Source organism: Rhinichthys klamathensis, unplaced genomic scaffold (assembly GCF_029890125.1).
Source record: "Rhinichthys klamathensis goyatoka isolate OS25496 unplaced genomic scaffold, OSU_Roscu_1.1 h1tg000020l_1, whole genome shotgun sequence".
Classification (NCBI taxonomy): Eukaryota; Metazoa; Chordata; class Actinopteri; order Cypriniformes; family Leuciscidae; genus Rhinichthys; species Rhinichthys klamathensis.
The window spans coordinates 297,225-319,257 of record NW_026606571.1 but is presented as its reverse complement, the minus strand read 5'-3'; the positions used below and the strand labels follow the sequence as shown (position 1 = coordinate 319,257).

The following is a 22,033-nucleotide window of genomic DNA, read 5'->3' as shown; positions in this document are numbered from 1 at the left end:
GGGGGGGGGGGGGGGGGGGCAGTTGCTGTGAGCCCCATCTCATTCTGGGGCAGTGAGTGGCTGGCCTTTGAGGAATATTCTGGGGGTCTTTCTGGAATGTTCTGTGTCACTCTATAACAGTCAGAGAGCAGTGGAGAAAGGGATCATTATGGTTATAAACACCCTGGTGACAAGCTTACTGTCACTTGTTATTTAATAGTGCACCAATTTTTTTGTTTGTTGTGCAATACGGCCGTTGTTATACTGATACCTAGGTCATCACGTCAAAGCAGTGCTTCAGTTAATCATTAAATAAAACTAAAATGAAAACTAGTAAAATTACATTACATTATAAATACACTTTAAAAAACACAACAATTAGAAATGTTGTGCAATACGGCCGTTGTTATACTGATACCTAGGTCATCACGTCAAAGCAGTGCTTCAGTTAATCATTAAATAAAACTAAAATGAAAACTAGTAAAATTACATTACATTATAAATACACTTTAAAAAACACAACAATTAGAAATGTTGCATCGGCAACTAATTGAAAAAATAAAATAAGTTAAAGTACTAAAACAACCTATATAGAAATATTCATAAAAAATATTTTTTAAAAGCTAATAAAAATGACAAACTTTAAAATAAAAATATAAAAATAAAAGCTAATTAAAAATAATAATAAATACAAGAACAGTAGAATAAATAATTCTAAATTAAAACTGGTTTCAGATGCCATTGTAGAATTTACATTAATCTATTCCGCTAGTGAAAGTGTCCAAATATAGGGTGGATTAACGAGATATAATGAAGCAAGTAGTAAAAAATAAATAAATAAAATAAAAAGGGAAAAATTCATACAAAATGAAACCACCATTTATTAGTCTGATATAAGACATTATTTTAATTATTTTTCAAACATACTTTTCTTGATGTGTAAAAACTTTTTAATGAAGTAAAAATGAGCATGTGCTTCTTTAAAATGTATTGTTGTTATTATTAATATTATCATTTTAACAATAAAAAAGCTAATGTATGCAAAATAAACCCTGACCGGGAAATACACATTAACGGTACTGATCTTAACTGATGAAAATCGATCCAACACTCACGCTTATTTGTGGTAGTACTCATTCAATTAGCTCCTGCGTCTCTGAGAACTGAAGGTAGAGAATGAGAGAGTGTTTAAGATCAATTAAGCAAGTGAAGTCCATGCAGTTAACATTTGAACACTCACCTGTTGGCTAGAGTTAGCTGAGGGGGGTGTAACTACATTTTGCTCCAGTAGAGGGTTCAGGGGGGCGGCGCCTGGCAGGTGAGTGGCACGCCAGTATATATCTAAATATTCGGCCAGGTGTTCGCAGGCATCCTCTAACTGATTCTCATCCAGTATAACATCAAACATTTCCTAATGCAAGAGCAAAGCAGTGAGGATAAACAGTATGTAAAAGTGCAGGATATTGCTTCTGTTCATTTGTTGCTTCGGTTTAATGTCCGTTAACAGGAGCTGGATGTATGTGCAGTACTGGGACTCACTGGTGGGCACTGTGCTAGTTTATCTCCAGCCATCAATTGCACGTTGAGATGTTTGCTTTGAGATTTCCCTCTGGACTTAATGAGTCTTTGAAGAACCTGAGGTAGAAGGAGTGACAGAAAATGAGGGACAAAAGCGGGAGCAATGCTTCAGGGAATTATATAACTTTTAACCCTGTGGAAAAAATAAGCACACTTTTCAAACACAAAATTAATTAGTCTATTATCAATGTTCAATAGTAAATATACATTCATTTTTCATTTTTATGAAACAGCAAAAGTAACTTTAATCACAACTCTATGTATTTTGTTTGATCATTTTGAGTGGTTTAAAACACTCATTGGTCTTGCTAAAACAATTGGATAATATTTTAATAATAATAATAATATCTAAATAATATAGGGGCCAAATTGCTGGTTATGGTGGAAATGATAGAAGGAAATGGGTCTAAAATCATATAAATCATTTTCAATTTTCAAATAATAATAGTTTATTTTTACTCATGATCATATTTTTATGATAATTTAATTATTAAAAGTAATAATTTGTATTTTTATTATGGATTCTTCATATTTTAAGTATCAGTCTGGGACAGGAAAAAACATAAAAGCACATTCAACAAGCATTAAAAGCACCTGTTGTCATATGATTCCCTGTTATAGTCATGTGATCCTGCCATGTGTTCCCTTGTCTGATGTGTCATGATGTCATTGGTTCATTGTTTAATAATTGTTCACAAGTGTCCCGTGTCTAGTCATTAGTCCTTTTGTATTTAAGCCCTCATGTTTGCCATGTGTCCTTGTCAAGTATTGTTTCACTGTAACCTCTGTGGGTAAGGTCCTGTCCTGTCTTGGCCATGCCTAGCCTTTATGTTTGATCACAGTCTGTAAATAAAATGCATTTGGGTTCTGATTTATTGACCCGTTAAATATTGTTGCACCTTTGGAGAGGACACTTTCACATAGACAATGATGGGAGCGAGAGAGGTCTTGAGAAGCTGTGCGGGATGGTTGATAGTATCAGCATCCAAGATCACCAACTGCAGACTTTTAGCCAGCTCAAATATTCTCTCAATCTCACTCTGCACCTCCGCTGAGAGGGAGAGAGAGCGAGGCAGACATGAGAATAGGGACTACATTAATAATGAAACAACAAATGAGATCCTTCATACTCAAAAATACTTTACCACTCGTAATATTTATGTACTATTTAGCTTTACCCCTGTATGTTTGTCACTCACCCAGACTGGAGCGAGTGTTCGACCTCTCCATGATAGCTTTCTTATTGATAACAGACCTTTTAGCCAGAGACAGATCTGCAGTCACCCGTGTGATAGAAATCCTGCCATGAAAAAAGAAAAACATTCAGAAGACTCGTAATATAGCACACAAGTATGGACCACTTTTATGATACTTTATGGTGCTTTTTTGATATTTTGAAGCTTGACAGCCCCAGTCCCCATTCACTGAATTATATAGTAGAGAGTCACGCGACAAATGTGTAAGGGAGGCAGCACCTGTGTTAAAAACTGGTAGAAAGTGGTCAGCAAAGAAATCTGTTGTAGAGGCAAAGGCTGCCCTTCAAATTGGGGATATCGTGGGACAGGTACAGCATGGAAGAGGGGGTTTTGGACTCAGTTTAGCTCCTCCTAAATGGCACAAGGCAGGCCCAGCTCAAAGGAGGAAGCTGGTAGTCAACGAGGTGCGAAAGCAGGAGGAGAGGATGAGGTGTATAAAGGCCATTTCCCAGGCCAAGCAGGGAGAGTGGATGAGATGCGAGAGTGTGGAACAACGCAAGATGGGCTGGCAAGACCTTTGGTCAATAGAAGAGAGTAGAATCAGTTTCCTTATTAGGTCAACATATGATGTTCTTCCATCACCGCAGAACCTAAACCTCTGGGTAGGAGAGGATCCCTCTTGTCCTTTGTGTTCATCACCTGCCACATCAAGGCACATTTTGACAGGATGTAAGGTGGCTCTAAGCCAAGGTCGGTTTACTTGGCGCCATGACCAAGTACTGCGATGTTTGGCTTTAGCATTGGAAGGCAAGCATAGTATGACCAATAAGTTGCCGCCTGTTCTAGCAAAACATTACACGCAGAAGACAATATTCCTCCGTCCAGACGAGCAACCACCAAGAAAAGGTGTTAACACCAATTCTCGCCCAGGACAACTGGAAGCTGCTGGGGACTGGAAGAGGCTGGCTGATCTTGATCAACGGCTTATTTTTCCACCTGAGATTGCCACCACTAACCTACGACCAGATATTGTTTTGTGGTCTGGATCAGCACGCATTGTTCAACTGATAGAGTTAACAGTGCCATGGGAGGATGCGGTAGATGAGAGGAAGAAACTGCGGTATGCTCATCTGGCCACTGAAGCAGAACAGCGAGGATGGAGAGTCCAGGTTTATCCAGTGGAAGTGGGTTGTCGAGGTTTTGTGGCACACTCTACAACCCGGTTCCTCAGAGACGTCGGATTCAGCGGCCAAGAGTTGCGTCGCACAGTAAAGAACTTATCTGAAGCAGCAGAAAGGAGCAGCAACTGGCTGTGGTTGAGACGGAAACATTCTAGCTGGCTGTGTACACGCCGCCACGCTACGGTTTTGTTGTAGAATTCTTGAAAACTTGAAGAGTCTGTTGGTTTATTTGTATACGTTCCTGTGGATATTGCGTGAATGACGGGTGGTTGGGCAGATATTGTGTTGTGCGGTAGGAGGTATGCCATACGGAACCGTTGCCACTGAAACTGCATATTAACGCACAAGTGGGGCTCGGCAGCCTTAGTCAAACGGGTTGGCGCATATGGTTGGGTTGAGGAGAGATTGTGAGATTGCAACAGGAGGGATGTAGAGGTCAGTAAGCTGGGCTGAGTTGAGTGGGGGACGGAGGGGAGTGACTCTGGGATGCCAGAGTCACTGTCGAGCCCTCTTGAGGTGTCGTGGGCTAGTCGACGAAACACTGAGGACGGAAGGTGCCCACTTGAAGACCCTGGAGATGTCCCCTACTCGGCTCAATCCAGACGGTTGTCGTGCTGGTCCTGTAGTTGCAGCCGTCGCGTGTGCTGACGCGCCAAGTACATTGCAGCCATTAACGCCGGACAGAAGGGGAGTCACACCACCAAATGGAAAGAAGCATAAATGGATGGAGAAGCATAGTTTACTGTAAAGCTACGTCTTAGTTTTGCTTATCTTGGCGAAAGCCGAGTACAAATCAGCATGAAGTTTTAACATCTACTCTCGTGTAATGGAAATCATTTTTTTACATGTATTTAAAGGCACACTATGTAACTTATTCAATACATCATCAATTCCTCCAAAATGTGGGGTTTGTCTTACCCTGATTCACTATGGTAAGCCTATTATAAGTGTTCATATTTTATACCTAAGGGGATGGTTTTCGTGGGAAATTGCGTACATGCGTCACTCGCACGTATGCTCATTCTTGCCCCAGCTACTTTGACATGTGTATGGTGTGGTAGTGGCATAGATTAGTTGAGTGAGAAAACACGAGAAATGAGTGAGAAAACTTGACATGGAACACGCTAAATATTGAACCTCCAATCACCCGTTCTCAGAGGAGAGTCTGCTGGCAAAAAGAGAACATGACAGAGCTCATAGTAAAATGAAAATCAACATTGGCTTGGCTTTTCAGAGATAGTGAGAACTGAGTGATTTGAACTGTTGTAAAGGTGACACGGAGATGGCGTTTGTATTACTCAACAGGTGAGTAAGGTATTTTATTGAACAGATAAATTGCCATATGTAGCTCTCTAACAGATTTGATTGTAAAGCATTATCTATTGTGAAGGATCATTTCATTATAGCTGTTGTTGCGCTGTGCTGGAATTTATTTACAAGGAAATACCTTGTCTATTAATGGGTATAGATACAACACTCTAAAAAATGCTGGGCTGTTTCAACCCAATTTTGGGTCAAATATGGACAAACCCAAACATTGGGTTAAAAAGTTATTTTAAAATGTAACCCAATGGCTGGGTTGGTCCATGTTTGACCCAAAGTTGGGTTGAAACAACCCAGCATTTTTTAGAGATCCTTAGCTTCTCTGGTTATATCTCTTAAGCCTAGTAGTGAATGTTTTATGAGCAGTAGGATAATCTCTCTCTTGTTTTTTAGTTAAGAGAAAGAACCATATTCATCTGCACAGTCATGCAGAGCTGAAGCACAACCACAACAATAATCCTCTTCTGTAAAATGCATACAGTTTTGTTTTTTAAACACTAGAGGGCATAATGTTACATAGTGTACCTTTAAAATGGCCACAAAAATAATGTTTTTCTTCTATATAAGTACGTCAGTCATATTGGTTTTAAACGACATGAGGGTGAGTAAGCGATTTATATCCATTTTTCTAAATTCACATTTTGGGTGAATTGTTCCTTTAAGCTTAGCTCACTCACCTCCCATCAAACCTGTGTTTCAGGAAGTCAAACAAGGCTTTCTGCATCATATCAGTCACCTGTATCAGAGAAGATTGTGAGAAAACAGGCACACCCCAGAAACTTTTCATGTATAATTAACCTGTCAATCTGAGGTAATTCAGGTCTTGAGCTATAAATAGTGTTAACATATAACCAGTGATTTTGTTGTCTAAGGAATCTAGAGGGGAAAATAACTGGGAGCCCTAAACAGGGGATTGTGAAGAATGTAAAAGGCTAATATAGTTTGGATGATGTGGTTTTATTTAGACACAGGTTGAAAAATGAATGACTCCTGAAATAGAGAGTAGAGTCGGCAGGAGAAGCAGGTCCCTGGTGTCTCTGTTAAAGAGCTGACTGACAAATGTGTCCAGAGCTCTGTGCCACAGCTGGACTTAAATATTTCACATTCGTGAATCCTCTCACATACCATCTTACACTGCCTGAGCAGTCATATATAACAGGATCCAAAAGTGAATGATAAGAATTTAAACACCATAATTACCTTCCATGGGCAATGAAACTGTATTTTGCATCATTTTATTGAATATAATTATGTTATATATAGTATTAAATATAAATACAAATACTGACCATAAATATTTTTCATAGGCCATGAAACTGTATTTTGCATTTTTATGAAATTCCAATAAAACTATGATATTAAATGTAAACAATAAAATTATTATTTAAATGTAAATATAAGTATAAACTGCATATATCTTTTTTTCCCATGACAATGTTATTATTTAACGTTTTTTCTTTCATTTGTGACAAACAGTGCAGGTCATTGTGTCACTGGCATATCATATCATATATTAGATAAGTCAATCTCTGCATGAACTTGTTGCAAAATGTGATTTTTGCTAAAATTTAATCTATTAAAACGATTTTCTGTAGTTGAAATAAAGCTGAAATAATATATATATATAGTTAGACGAATAACTTAAACTTTAAAAAGCTTGAAATATAAGTGTATTTTGAACTACTAAAATTAATAAAATTAACTGAAATAAAAATGCATTAAAGATATAAAGAAATATTTAAAATATAGATAAAAAACAAATAATTATGACACGCACTAACTTTTAGGACTATTTCTATTACTAACTAAAATTAAAATTAAAACAAAAATAAAAATCTACTTCAAAATATTAAGAAATACTATAATGTTATATAAATAATACTAAAATAACATTGTTTGTTCTTCATTGTAATTTTGGTGACTTAATATATAATGTCACCACATTGAGGTAAAAGACACACAAGTGAAATGATTGAGTGATGATTTCTTAGTAAATGTTTCACGTCTTTGATTTGATTGTTTCGGGTCACTTACAACAGTGAGTGTCATACTATCATTCTTATATTGCCAGTAACTGTATTAGGAACTGCAACATAACATATGTATTTACCCATTAAACTCAACCCTGCAGAATTTACCTCATAGCCTTTCAGTGAGGGGCCAACCAGAACAACAGGCCTCATGGATGGAACCACATCATAGGGTGGAACGTGCTCAGTCTGCAACACACACACACACACACGCTCTGAATCTTAACTAACATTTCTCGACATCTAATGAGTAGCCTCAAGGGATCCAGTTTCAATAACACAGCATTCAAATATCTTACAGTGAATCGTCAGAGAGGCCAGACACTAACTGCGAATATGCAATACCACTTTTTGAGGGACTGTGTTGCATTATGGAATCAAGGGAGCATCTTTAACCACCTACCTGCTTCTGCTTCTGTTTGGCTTGTTGAAAACAAGAAAAAGGTGTTTAAGAAAATCGGAAATACACTGTTTTTGCGCAAAATGGCAAAATAATTTTAAACTGAAATATTAAATCATGCCGACAGATAAAAGCAGGGTATGCCCTAAGGGGAAATGAGAGTGGCTCAATAGTACTGGCATTAAACAGTAAAACAGTGATGTGTGAGAGTATTTAAATACCTCTCACCTGCAGAAGGAGGAGTAGACCTCCAGCCCCCAGATGAAGCATTCCCTCCCATTTTCCTGTTGACAACATGAACAGTTTAGAAATTATACGATAAGACATGCGGATAGCTGAATGTATGTTATCATACTTTGAACTCAGAATCCCATGTGGCACTTATGAGCTGAGATTTCTTTTTAATAGCAAGCACAACTGCAAATCACAGCATTTGAAGGTAGAAGGGTTTATCTCTCACCTATGGTATAGTTTAGCCTACCAAAAATGAACCGGTACTAATTATCATCATCACTGATGCATGTTGACGAGGGTCATTTCTGTCTTCGTTTCGAACAAGGCAAAATACACAAAAGTCACTGCCGATATTGTTTCTAAAATATACGCTACTCACTATTAACTTGTTTATTTAACTTTTCATGTTGTTTTTGTTTTGTTTTGTTTTAATGCCATGTCAGTTTCTTTAGCTGACACACCAATGCATGCTATCATTCTCCATTCGTTTTATTATAAGCACGTGACGGGATTCAGTTATGTCATCTGTGGCTTTAAATGCTCAAGCTCTTTAAAGCAGCATGGATTCTGATTGGCTGTCAATGTTGTTATCGTTCATCAGCTGGGGAAAAAATCATTGTGAAAGTGATTCCAATGATATCGTCTCTGTGCCATTATCGTTATAGCTATAGTGTGGAGTAGTGTGGCTATTCTTTAATGTTTAGAATGATTTCAAAAACGAACTTTTAAATAATTATCGTCCTTGGTGTGAATGGGTCTATATACAGTATTCAATGATGAGTAGATATAATGAAATGCAATTGTAGTTCAGACCTCTGAGCTGCTTTCTGTTCCTGTTTGATCCGCATGGCCTCCAGTTTAACAGGGCTGGGGATGAAGGCAATATCTGCCCCCTCCTTCACCAGCCTCCCGATCCACCAGTCATTATTATACTTCTGTAGGATGAGAGACAATGTGCTCAATAAAACACTGAAACATTAGCTTACTGATCACTTTAGTTCATTGATCGCTTCCTACCTCTTTTATATGTAGAAAATCTTTGGTTTCAAAGTTGATGGCAGTACCCTGAACCGGACAGTCTTCATCAAGAGCCCCACAGTAGCTGACATTGGTTCTCACTGCAAATGCCACAGGTTTGGTCTACAAAAAAAGGAGAAAACATTAGAAAAGTAACAAAAAACAAAGAGAAGTTAAAGTTATTTAAAGGTGAGGTGTAATTGACTGTGTAACCTTGGCTCTCTCAAGCTGGAGGTGGGCCTGGCGCTCGGCCTCACGCCGAGACGCCTCCTTGTCCTCCTCCAGGGACAGGTCGGAATCCGATGGTCTACTAGTGTAGGAATCAGCTGAACTCTGCAAAAAGGACAAGAGTGCAATGTGAGAAATGCTCTTTCATATTTCATTTTTATAATTACTTTTGTTTACTTTTACTAGTAAATTCACTGTATTCACCTTTGTCAATTATATGATTTCCTTTTATTGCTTTATTTTCAGTTCTATCATGACAATTCTTGGAAGATTTTTAGCATGATAATGGATATGACAATGTTAAAGTATTTGGTCTTGGCGGAATAGATCTGCTGTGCTGCTGCTGCTGATTATTTATATTGTTGTAGATTATTGCTGCCGCAGACCAAGTACAGAGCCTTGGTACTGCCAATACATACACCAATACATGGGCTACTGCTGCTGCAAAAACAGCATATATCAAAATTATCAGTTGCATATCTATATGGGTGGAGTAAACACTCCCCAGCTATTTACATGTTGAGCAGCAAGCTCATTGGCTGCAGGAACCAATCAGCATGTGCCATGTAGTAAACAATGTTAATGTCATCAGGTTGTATTAAGGAATCCTCAGTCTGTGCCATTTAGGCAGTATTGCCAAGTTGTTGCCGCAGGTAGGTTTCCACCACCGTAAGTATGATTTCAGCACTCCAACACCCCCAAAACACCCCCAAATGTACATATTTAGAGGAGAATTCGGCCGCCTGATGGAGAAAATCGCATTGGTCTATTTTTGGGCAACTTTTGACTGGTCATTGATCTACTTTTGTTGCACAGACCTGGCAACCCTGCATTTAGGCCTGATTTCACAGCCAGGGTTTAGATTAAGCCAGGATTAGGCTTTAGTTCATTTAAAACATGAAGGTAGCTTTTATAAACATGCCTTAGAAAAAAAACATTACTGATGTGCATCTTGAGACAAAACAATGGCAGTGACGTATTTTAAGATATGTCAGTTCAAGTTGCTTTCATTTAAAACAGCTCAAACATGCATTTTTAGTCTGGGACTAGGCTTATGCATTGTCTGTGAAACCGGGGACTGGAGTTTCATGACAGAACTTGGTATTTCTATCTGACACACAGCAATTTCTGCTAATGCTTTGACAATACTAAACGTAAAAATATTTGTCATGCCAATAAAGACCTTAAATTGAAATCTAAAAAATTAATAAGACATAGAATTGTCTTTTGACTTCCAGGGGCATTTTACCTTTGTAAAGGGCAACTTAAATGCTTCTAACATGTTGCTATTTATGTCAAATACTTCCATTTAACCAATTACCTTATTCAATCAGAATATAGACTGTTTAATTCAAAGTTGGCATCCATTTATTTACATGACAATTGCATATTGTAAATTGCCACCAAAAAGTATATAAACCAAAAAATTTAAACTTAAGGTAATTATGACAAAAATCGTCATGTCATGTGGTTGAAGAGCGAACCCAAACGCAGACGATATGCAGACTAACAGGGATTTATTGAGGCACAAAACAAAAACCCACGAGGGGGCAAAACAGGACAGATGGGGCAGTACAACTAGACTAAGACAGGAAATAAACTAGGACTAGATACTGACTGATAAAGACAAGATGAAGAAACCACAGCTACATAAACTCACAATTCTTAATACAATATTCAGACTAAGTACTCACAGGACTCTCACAAAGAGTAACACGCACAGGTTGACAATGTACCGACACAGGACAGCAAACACAAGGGGATAATAAAGGGAACACTAATGACAAAGACAGGTGAAGCTGACTAGACAAGGACAGGTGAAACTGACTAGACGAGGAGAACAAGGGGGCGGGGTAACGTAACGAGACAACACAAGCACATGGCTCAAAACACAAGACCATGTGCTTGCACACAAAACAAGGGTCTGTCATGATCCTGCCTTAAGACTAGAGAAATGAAATGACAAGAGGGCAGAATCATGACAGAACCCCCACCTTAAGGAGCGGCTACCAGACGCTCCAAAAGAGGACATCAAACACGAGACATGACAGACTGGGAAACAGACACAAACCAACAAAACATGACAAATAAAAGCAACGGCATACAAGAATATACAATGGGGTTGGGATGCATCAATAAAAATAACAAACAAGGGAGGGGGGGCGGGGGAACAAGAAAGTTCTTGGGGAACTGTCCAGGGTGGGTAGGAGTGCTGGGGGTCTTAGGTCCACGGGATGAGGGCTTGGGACGAGGATTCCGGGCGGACTTGGGTGGGGGCACTCGAGGAGAAGCCATAGGGGAACTAGACTGAGACAGGGTGACACATTGAGTAGCGCTGGGGGAACTTGACTGGGACGGGGAAGGAGACAGCACAGGACAGGAGACAGGGAGAGAAGTAGGCGACTGTGGAACAGAGACGGACAACAACGTGGCTGGCTGCGGAGCCATCACAAAGGGATCTGTGTACCCTGTAGCAGAAACCGAACCAGCGCTCTTCACCTCAGACTCAGATGAAGAGCTCATATCAAACTCGGAAGCGCTCTCCTGTGCAGCACTCTCAGGAGCTGGAGCAGCGAGCTCGGAAACAGCTCTCTCAGAAGTTGGCTCAGGAACTGTTCTCTCAGCACCGGGTGCTGGGACCACCTTCACAGCGGCGGGCTCTGTGACTGCAGCGGGCGGCTCTGTGACCTGCAGCGGGCGGCTCTGTGACCTGCAGCGGGCGGCTCTGTGACCTGCAGCGGGCGGCTCTGTGACCTGCAGCGGGCGGCTCTGTGACCTGCAGCGGGCGGCTCTGTGACCTGCAGCGGGCGGCCCTGTGACCTGCAGCGGGCGGCTCTGTGACCTGCAGCGGGCGGCTCTGTGACCTGCAGCGGGCGGCTCTGTGACCTGCAGCGGGCGGCTCTGTGACCTGCAGCGGGCGGCTCTGTGACCTGCAGCGGGCGGCTCTGTGACCTGCAGCGGGCGGCTCTGTGACCTGCAGCGGGCGGCCCTGTGACCTGCAGCGGGCGGCTCTGTGACCTGCAGCGGGCGGCCCTGTGACTGCAGCGGGCGGCTCTGTGACTGCAGCGGGCGGCTCTGTGACCTGCAGCGGGCGGCCCTGTGACCTGCAGCGGGCGGCTCTGTGACCTGCAGCGGGCGGCCCTGTGACCTGCAGCGGGCGGCTCTGTGACCTGCAGCGGGCGGCTCTGTGACTGCAGCGGGCGGCTCTGTGACTGCAGCGGGCGGCTCTGTGACTGCAGCGGGCGGCTCTGTGATGGCGCTTGAAGAACGGGAGGCTCCCCTCTTCCTCCTCTTTCTCCTAGGTCGAGAAGCAGAGACCATCGCCGGAGCTGAGACGGGTTGGGGAAGCACGGCGGGAACTGTGTCGTGCGAAGGAGGGGTTATCTCTGGCAGGATAGACTCCGACGCTGAGGACTCTGAAGAAGAGTCCCACGAGGTTCACCTCCCTCGTTTCCCTCGAAGACCGAAGGAGGTAGAAGAAGTGCCAGGAGTTGTGAGGGAGCCAGCCTGGTCCCCAAGCGTCACGACGCCTATCATTCGACCCTCGCGAATGATAGGTAGGCGGGCAGAAGGTGAAGACCTCGAGGATGCTGCCTCGGACTCCTCCCGGGAGAAGTGGTCATACAGACGAGAGAAGTTCGACAAGATCCACTCACCCTCGGGTGAGTATGGAAGGGTGACACTCCTCTTGTTGAGGGGAGAAGACAACCAGACTTCTCTAAGGGGGTCCGGATAACGCTTGGCAGGGACGGGCAAACGGTCTGCAGGGTTCGGTTTTGGTCGGTACATTCTGTCATGTGGTTGAGGAGCAAACCCAAACGCAGACAATATGCAGACTAACAGGGATTTATTGAGGCACAAAACAGAAAACAAAAACCCACGAGGGGGGCAAAACAGGACAGATGGGGCAGTACAACTAGACTAAGACAGGAAATAAACTATGACTAGATACTGACTGATAAAGACAAGATGAAGAAAACAAACAGCTACATAAACTCACAATTCTTAATACAATATTCAGACTAAGTACTCACAGGACTCTCACAAAGAGTAACACGCACAGCTTGACAATGTACCGACACAGGACAGCAAACACAAGGGGATAATAAAGGGAACACTAATGACAAAGACAGGTGAAGCTGACTAGACAAGGACAGGTGAAACTGACTAGACAATAATGACGAGACGAGGATAACAAGGGGGCGGGGTAACGTAACGAGACAACACAAGCACATGGCTCAAAACACAAGACCATGTGCTTGCACACAAAACAAGGGTCTGTCATGATCCTGCCTCAAGACTAGAGAAATGAAATGACAAGAGGGCAGAATCATGACACATCATGGACGATTATTGCTCTTGATATGATACCAATAATTATGTTGAATAATAGAATACATAAATGAATTCATAAGCTCAACAGAAACGTGTGGTTGGTTACAATGCTGCAAAAAAGAAAAAGAAATCTGATGCAACGTAAGCAGATCTAAATGTAATGCAACAATCAACACTTTTTATTCATTTACACATTTCCCTTTTAATCACGACAGCCGCATGTTTGCCTAATTTTTGCCCCTAGCCCCCATTCATTTCCGACCCTAGAAGAAATGCACCGAAAACAAAACACCCACTGACCCTAAACAAGTATTGAAATCCTCCATCCCTCTGATTTCCCCTCCAGACCAGCCTTTGTCTTGCTCTCTTTCCCTCCAAAATCCAGAACACAGTGAGGATATGATTTAAATATCAAAGGCAGCCGCAGGGCGCAGGTGTCTGCGACACCTACCGTCGAAAGAGATAAAGCATAATTAAGCAGACACCGGCTAAGATAAGATTCTTATGTGCGATTAAAATATACCTCCCGTCTAAATGAACATGTTAATTAAAAGGCAGCCCTGCTATGGGAGGCATCTCTATCACAAAGCTATCCTGAACCAGCTCTTGGATGATCTATTCTACACCATGTTCATCTCTTTCATGTGTTCAGTTTAGAAATATATTAAAAGAGAGATAGAGGAGGGCTTTGAAGCACAACAGCACACAATATCAAACACATTTTTCTTTCTTTTTGGCCACTTTTATCAACCGGAGGTAACAGTGATGCAGGGTTTGCCCGCAAACAGTAAGCGTCAGTGTACTTGCTGTGACACGCACTTTGTGTTCCTTACACACACAGTTTAAACGTACATTAACTCTGGGTTGTTTTCAGATGACCCGACAGACTAAGCAATTTTTCACTCAGTACCTTGATCGATAATGTAATCCTTTAAAACACACGATGCATAGCAACATCATCTGAGTATTTCCACAACACCTTATCCACTTATAACACACATTCTATCCATTAGACATTCCCAGAAAGGGCTGCATGCAATGCTTACAGTATGCAGCTGAAATAAAGTTATTAATATTTACTCTAAATGTTTTAAAATTTGTATCATCAGCTACAAAGCATCTCTCATTTGCATTTTTAACAGACAGTGGGGTCCAAAGTCTGAGAGCACTTTTGAAAATACAGTACATCTATTTTTAGTTGTTCTATAATTAAACAATTTTGTGTTGCAAATAATATTGTCAGCAAAACAATTTGAGTGAAAGGCTGGCTAATACTTTACTTAAAGCCTTTATGAATACCTTTTTAATGCATTATACTTTCTAAAGGTGTAGCAATTAATATATGCGTATTATAATGTATAATAACTGTGGTTACAATTATTCATGAGACCAATGCATTTTAATGTGCATTACAAGCAGGGTTTCGTCTTTAGATTTATTTATTTCAAGTTTAAAGGTTTATTTCAAGTTTAAAGATTTTTGCTCATAACTGAAAGTTGTAGAAACCAGAGCGTTAATTGTGGTTTTAAACTACTCTTTATTGTCAGAACATATCATGACAAACACTTGCCAAACAGGTGAACGTTTCACAAATCTGAGGTATCTTCATGAAATGTATGAAAAACAGTACAGCCTAAATACATTAAATACTGTAATTATATTTCATTAGTTCTTTAGTACATTGTCTACATTAATAATATAATACAATTCAATATGTATATCCCACATTTCATGGTGGAGTTAATATACTAATGTTACAGTAAATCCATGGTAAATGATGCAAATTTGTAGATGGCTTAAAGCCTTCTGACTGTATCGTTGCACACAGTGTTTCTCCTGTTCGTCAGCGCTGTTTCATCTGCCTTTAAACTGGTTTAATGGTGCGTTCACGTGCTATGAAAAATATGAAATTTTCCACTTGTGAACTGGTATTTACCAGTGTGTTGCGTTCACGTGCTTTTGTTGTCGTAATGTGGTACAAAGATGGAGATCCAGACCTGTTATTTAGCTAAAACTATTTTAGATTGCTTAAAGGAGAACTCCGGCGCAAAATGAACCTTTGGTCTAATAAAACATTGCTACCTAGTCAACCGTTCTCTGAGATTTGTTTTCATGATAATCGAATGTAAAGAGTTTCATCTCTAAAAACTGTTTAGCGTATAACGCTAGAAATGGGGGCATATAATAAGTAAAAAGAAATCGCTAGTTTATACCACTAACAAGGCTCAAAATAGCCCCACACGAACACAGTAACATAATGAGGGTCCCTACATGCAAAAAGAAGCATTGAGAACTTAACTTTGTAAGTGTACAGACCGTTTAATAAGAAGATAAAGATAAAGACAGTCCACTTCGTGTATACAGACAGGAGCCATCTTTGGAAAACAGTCTCGACTAATCAAACAACGAACGCCATTCATACAGTTCAGAAGTTCACTGAACTTCATACAGTTCAGCTCACTTAGCACGTCGTTCGTTGTTTGATTAGTCGAGACTGTTTTCCAAAGATGGCTCCTGTCTGTATACACGAAGTGGACTGTCTTTATCTTTATCTTCTTATTAAACGGTCTGTACACTTACAAAGTTCTCAATGCTTCGTTTTGCATGTAGGGACCCTCATTATGTTGTGTTCGTGTGGGCCTATTTTGAGCCTTGTTAGTGGTTTTAACTAGCGATTTCTTTTTACTTATTAAATGCCCCCATTACTAGCGTTATACGCTAAACAGTTTTTAGAGATAAAACTCTTTACATTCGATTATCATGAAAACAAATCTCAGAGAACGGTTGACTAGGTACCAATGTTTTATTAGACCAAAGGTTCATTTTGCGCCGGAGTTCTGCTTTAAGTCATCTGCTACAGCAAGAAAATTATTTATCAAAACTCAAACGGTAAATAATATGCTGTATATTTTCTAGATCATGAATAGTAAATATTTTTACCATTCACGACACTCGCGTTGCTCTCCGCCATTTTGAAAAGGTCAAAGGTTATCTCATCTCGGCAACTCGTGCATCAAAATATATTACACGAGTTGCCCAGTGGAAAATACCACATGAGGGGGTGTTAATGTGCATTTTTCACGTCGGCTTTATTTACCATAATTACCATAGCACGTGAACGCACCATAAATCACTGAGACATTTGTGTTCTTCGCTGAATTCAAGCGCTTCTCATTGGATCTCGTGACCGAGGCCAAGCGATCAGAGTAAACGCATCTGCTCTAGTGAGCTCGCGAGTCGTGCTCTGGGCCCCTTCTTCGTACGTTGCTTAAAACATCCGAGATCATGCCAAATCGCTAACAATCAAATCCAGCTTAGTGAGTTAGCGACTTACGAAGAACGGGCTCCTGGTCGCGCTGCGCTGCCGTTTGGACTTTGAGCCGAGCGGATAAACAATCCATTACGTAATCACGTTGGAAAGGTCACACTGGACGTACCGCCCCAATGTTTTAAACATCCAGGATGCGTACACGAAATGACCATTTTAAACAATAAACTGACACAAAGACATAAATATGTCATTCAACATACAATCAAATTTGAACGATCCTCCTTCTCCACGCTTGTAAACAATGGGGCGGTACTTCCGCCTACGTCCAGCGTGACCTTTCCAACGTGATTACGTAATGCCTGGCGCATCGCAGACCAGCACAAGACGAACAATTGTGGTTAAAAAGTATATACATTTTTATTTTGTATATAAATTTATTATCTAGCGATTGTTTCGCTAGATAAGACCTTATTCCTCAGCTGGGATTGTGCAGAGCCCTTTGAAGCACTTCAAAAACCCTTTGAAACTCCATTGATTTGGACTTCAACAATTTGGTTACCGTTGAAGTCCATTGTGTGAGTCCTGAAATGTTTTCCTCAAAAAACTTAATTTCTTTTCCACTGAAGAAAGACATGAACATCTTGGATGGTATTGGGGTAAGTAAATTATCAGGAAATTTCCATTTTGAGGTGAACTAATCCTTTAAGTAAAGTGTTACCAAAAGTTTAATTGAAAAATTATTTTGAATTTCTGAATGTTTTCAGAATGTTTATAAACAAAGTTCTGTCATGAAACTCTAGATGGCGAAGGCTGATTGGTCCTTGACTTAATCTGCTTGCAATCACATCATTCTCAATAGGGCACAGCTGATTGGTTCCTGCTGTATCAGTAGACAATGAGCTCACTGCATGCTCAACCTTCAAATACTTGGTCAGCATTTGCTGTAGCAGTTGCAGCGTGCTTTCAGAAACCCTCCACCTTCCCCAGCTCCACCTGAATATATGTGCTATGGGTAATTCAATTTTAATGTATGCTATATTGTACAGAAGCAGCATGTCTTACTTGTAGTGTGTTGTGTATTGGTAGTAGTAAGTCTCGTACTTGCTCTGCAGCAGAAGCAATAGCCAACAGTAGAGTAGCAGAACTATTCCACCAAAACCAAACATATCAACATTGTCAAATCCATTGCCATGCCAAACACTCAAAGGGCCCTATTTTAACGATCTGAAATGCAAGTGTCAAAGCGCAAAGCGCAAGTAACTTTGTGGGCGGATCCCGGCGCTGTTGCTATTTTCCCGGCGGGATAAATGCCTCTTGCGCCTGGCGCAAATCTAAAAGGGGTTGGTCTGAAGTAGCTTCATTATTCATAGGTGTGGTTTGGGCGTAACGTGAAATAAACCAATCAGAGCGTCATCTCACATTCCCTTTAAGAGCAGGTGCGCTTGTTCTAAAGCGGATTCCTATTATAACGGCGGATTTGCCAGGCGCGCGCCAGGAGCGGTTCACAGCCGAGGAGAGCAACGTTCTCGTCAGGGCCGTAAAACACAGAGAAGTGACATTGGGGATGGAGAAACCCACCCAAATTAACTTCTGTTAAACAGGCGTATGATAATTTGGGTAAATGTGTAAGCTAAATGTATGCTTTTATAATAAATTGTCTATCTATCTATCTATCTATCTATCTATCTATCTATCTATCTATCTATCTATCTATCTATCTATCTATCTATCTATCTATCTATAATGTATGATATGCAAAAATGAAAACTGCTGCTTAGATGAGAGAATCAACGTGTAGGCCTATGCGCGTTGTGCACACGCTACATTGATTATGGCCAAGCATGCGCCCTTAAAATAGCATAATGAACAACGCGCAACGCGCCACTGACTTTAGACTAGGTTTTTTCTGGTCAGTGGCGCAATTGTTTTATAGAACAGCAAAATAGCATGAGGGAAAGTTTGCGCCGGAACACGCCTCCTCTTTGCGCTGAACCGCCCCGGGGAGCGCAAGTGTATTTCTTAGTTAACCGACGTGCGTCTGTGGAGGGAAAAGTCCACTTTGCGCGGGTGCAAAATAGGAATGATACATGCGTCAGTGTACAAAGTCATTTGCGCCGAGTGCAAGATAGGGCCCAAAGAGTTGTCATGACAGAACTTTCTTTTGCTTTAATGACAGCAACACTCGAGCTGCATGAACTCCACAATTTTGTGTAAAACATGATGATCATGATTTTTTTTTCTTGAGCTTCAGAGGATGGAAATCTGACTGTTTGTACAAAGGCTTTCACATGATTAAAGGGGTGGTGTAATGCCCTTTTCACAAGATGTAAAATAAATCTCTGATGGGCCCAGAGTGTGTATGTGAAGTTTTAGCTCAAAATACCCCACAGATATTTTTATATAGCATGTTAAAGTTGTCTCTTTTTGAGGGTTAGCAAAAACGCACCGTTTTGTGTCTGGCCCTTTAAATGCAAATGAGCTGCAGCTCCCGACACAGTGGGCGGAGCTTTAAGAGTGTGTGCGTTAGCAGCTCCGTTTACCTCATGCAGACACATGTTAAAATGTCAGAAACTGTTCTGCCTTTTATGTTTAAACCGGAGTCAGACAAATAAGGAAAGACTAAGAAGAAGTGACAACATGTAGAATGCAACAGGACATCTCTGAATGGTTAGTTGATGAATTTATGTTGCTGATGTGGAGTTAACTATCTTCAATTAGCATATTCTGTCATGATAATCTATAAATCGCTTGTATAGGAACTGTTGTGAGATGCACACAGAGTGACTTTCTATTGCATGTGAAAAGACTGATGCTACAGTTTGAGCTGACTCACAAATGTGCTTGACTACTTGGACAGTTGAAGACTGGAAAAATGTTGCCTGGTCTGATGAGTCTCAATTTCTGTTGAGACATTCAGATGGTAGAGTCAGAATTTGGCGTAAACAGAATGAGAACATGGATCCATCATGCCTTGTTACCACTGTGCAGGCTAGTGGTGGTGGTGTAATGGTGTGGGGGATGTTTTCTTGGCACACTTTAGGCCCCTTAGTGCCAATTGGGCATCGTTTAAATGCCACGGCCTTCCTGAGCATTGTTTCTGACCATGTCCATCCCTTTATGGCCACCATGTACCCATCCTCTGATGGCTACTTCCAGCAGGATAATGCACCATGTCACAAAGCTCGAATCATTTCAAATTGGTTTCTTGGACATGACAATGAGTTCACTGTACTAAAATGGCCCCCACAGTCACCAGATCTCAACCCAATAGAGCAGCTTTGGGATGTGGTGGAACGGGAGCTTCGTGCCCTGGATGTGCATCCCACAAATCTCCATCAACTGCAAGATGCTATCCAATCAATATGGGCCAACATTTCTAAAGAATGCTTTCAGCACCTTGTTGAATCAATGCCACGTAGAATTAAGGCAGTTCTGAAGGCAAAGGGGGTCAAACACAGTATTGGTATGGTGTTTCTAATAATCCTTTAGGTGAGTGTATCTCCCTTTGCTTTGAACTTTGAGCATTGTAACTTTGCAGATGTTGTTTATGCTCAAACAGCAACGTTACACACTAACTAAAGTTAAAAAAGTGAAATAATAATCAACCACCCCTTTAATGTAATCATTTTACATACTTGACATCATAATGTAGAATTTTTCAAAATCCTTAAACTTTGTTTATTTCTAGGTTTAAAGAACATTTTCAATCCCAGATTTTTAAAGCATTGTATTTTGCCTTTTCTTTCAACTGCTGTGCTTTGCAGGCGCAGATACATGTGAATATGAATGTTGGCAGCTCTGTGTTTAGCACAACTTGTTGTGTGTGCAATAGCAGCACACAGTCAACAGGGGGTAAAAATCAATGAACCTCCCCTTGTCCACAAGGCTTGTTAGATAACAGTCATTCATTCTCCTATACTTCAAACAGTTTCATGCCCTATTTTCATTCATATTGTCAGAATCTGATTCCCAGTCTCCTGTACGCCTGCTGCAATGTGTTTGAACATGGAGATGATGCAGGACAGATCCTGATTGTGATGAGAACAGGGATCACAGAAGAATCAACTACATGCAACAACAGTGCATTTTTGCATTATATTATTAGTCTAATCAGTATCAGAAGAAAGGCTGAACTAAATTGACTGCAATTAAATTATAATTATTATTATTTTATTACACATATTTGCCCATTGGAATTGATATTAAGGGATTTATTTAGGTGAGTTTATTAAAAATATATATTTCTTCTTGAATATAAAATACACAGCATGCCACGAATTTATGTCAAGTGAATAAACAGACCAAAAATATTATATTATGGAATAAAATTATGAAATGATAAAAGCAAAAACAGAAGAATTAAAATTGACCTAAGTTTATGTAAATACATTTATAATAGATTAAATATAATACATTTAAATAAAAACTTATACATAAATATCTGAGGCATTTTTGTCACCTTTCAGTGCAATGTTTCACCTTAAAACTGGATCATTCTGACCCTGCTTAATAAAAAATATTAGGCTACCGTCAAGCCCCTGGAATGGACATTTCTGCCTTTCAAAACGACATATCACCTGCTTGCAATACAATTTAAAAGCACACCCACAGAAAGATATGAGCGAGTTAAAGAGAATACATGTTCTCAATTAAACATTTAATGCAGCTGAATGCATTTGATGAGTCTGCATGCTGGTCGAAAAGCTAAGGCTCCATCTCGACTGAGAATAATTTATTCATAAAAAAGGCTTGCATGAGGATATTAATAGACTATGACCCAGGCAGAATGCATGCAAAATTCATTCACTTCACCAAAGCAGCACTGATTGATTACAAAATCACATGGAGTGAAAATGTAATAGAGAGGGAGCGCGCGAGAGAAAATCAGTGAGTGAGCAAGAGAGAGCGAGAGAGAGAGTGACAGAGATAAAGTGCAAGTGAGGGAGAGAGAAAGCAAACTATCCCTACCTTGCAGCTGAGCAGTGCTGCGCTAGAATCGGACATGCCTATAGAGACAGCTCGTATCGCCCCCCATCACTCCGTGTCCGAGCGAGACGCGAGTAAAGAGGCTGGTAGAGAGAGGGGAAGCCGAAGCCTCAGCTCTGATGCTAGCGAACGCACTGGCGCTGCACTCAACGCCTATACAAAATTGATGCCCTGACTGCAGCAGCCGAGCTGTGCTGCTCAGTGAGAGCAAACGCCCTCCCTCTGCCGCTGCTTGCCTTTCTTCCGCTGCTTGCCTTTCTTCTGCCTGCTCTCAC

General features: G+C 40.7%; 1 protein-coding gene across 1 annotated transcript; it reads right to left on the bottom strand.

Moving 5' to 3' along the window:
• On the bottom strand, positions 1-21,999 carry cacnb3b (calcium channel, voltage-dependent, beta 3b). The gene is made up of 14 exons (XM_056238670.1): positions 21,741-21,999; positions 9,152-9,271; positions 8,939-9,061; positions 8,735-8,856; positions 7,916-7,971; positions 7,691-7,710; positions 7,396-7,476; positions 5,935-5,993; positions 2,757-2,857; positions 2,457-2,608; positions 1,519-1,614; positions 1,220-1,390; positions 1,095-1,142; positions 1-111 (listed from the first exon to the last, which is right to left on the bottom strand). The coding sequence occupies exons 1-13, from the start codon at positions 21,774-21,776 to the stop codon at positions 1,113-1,115; spliced, it is 1,167 nt and encodes a 388-aa protein (XP_056094645.1). The 5' UTR covers positions 21,777-21,999; the 3' UTR covers positions 1-111; positions 1,095-1,112.
• Positions 22,000-22,033: the final 34 nt, after the last annotated feature.

What these genes read in the sequence shown, in the direction of transcription:
- cacnb3b (XM_056238670.1), bottom strand. Translation starts at nt 21,776, where the DNA reads ATGTCCGATTCTAGCGCAGCACTGCTCAGCTGCAAG. An exon ending in CCTCACTGAAAGGCTATGAG is followed by an intron (nt 5,994 to 7,395) that starts GTAAATTCTGCA and finishes TCTCTGATACAG; the next exon opens with GTGACTGATATGATGCAGAA. An exon ending in TGAAAGTGTCCTCTCCAAAG is followed by an intron (nt 1,615 to 2,456) that starts GTGCAACAATAT and finishes CTTCTACCTCAG; the next exon opens with GTTCTTCAAAGACTCATTAA.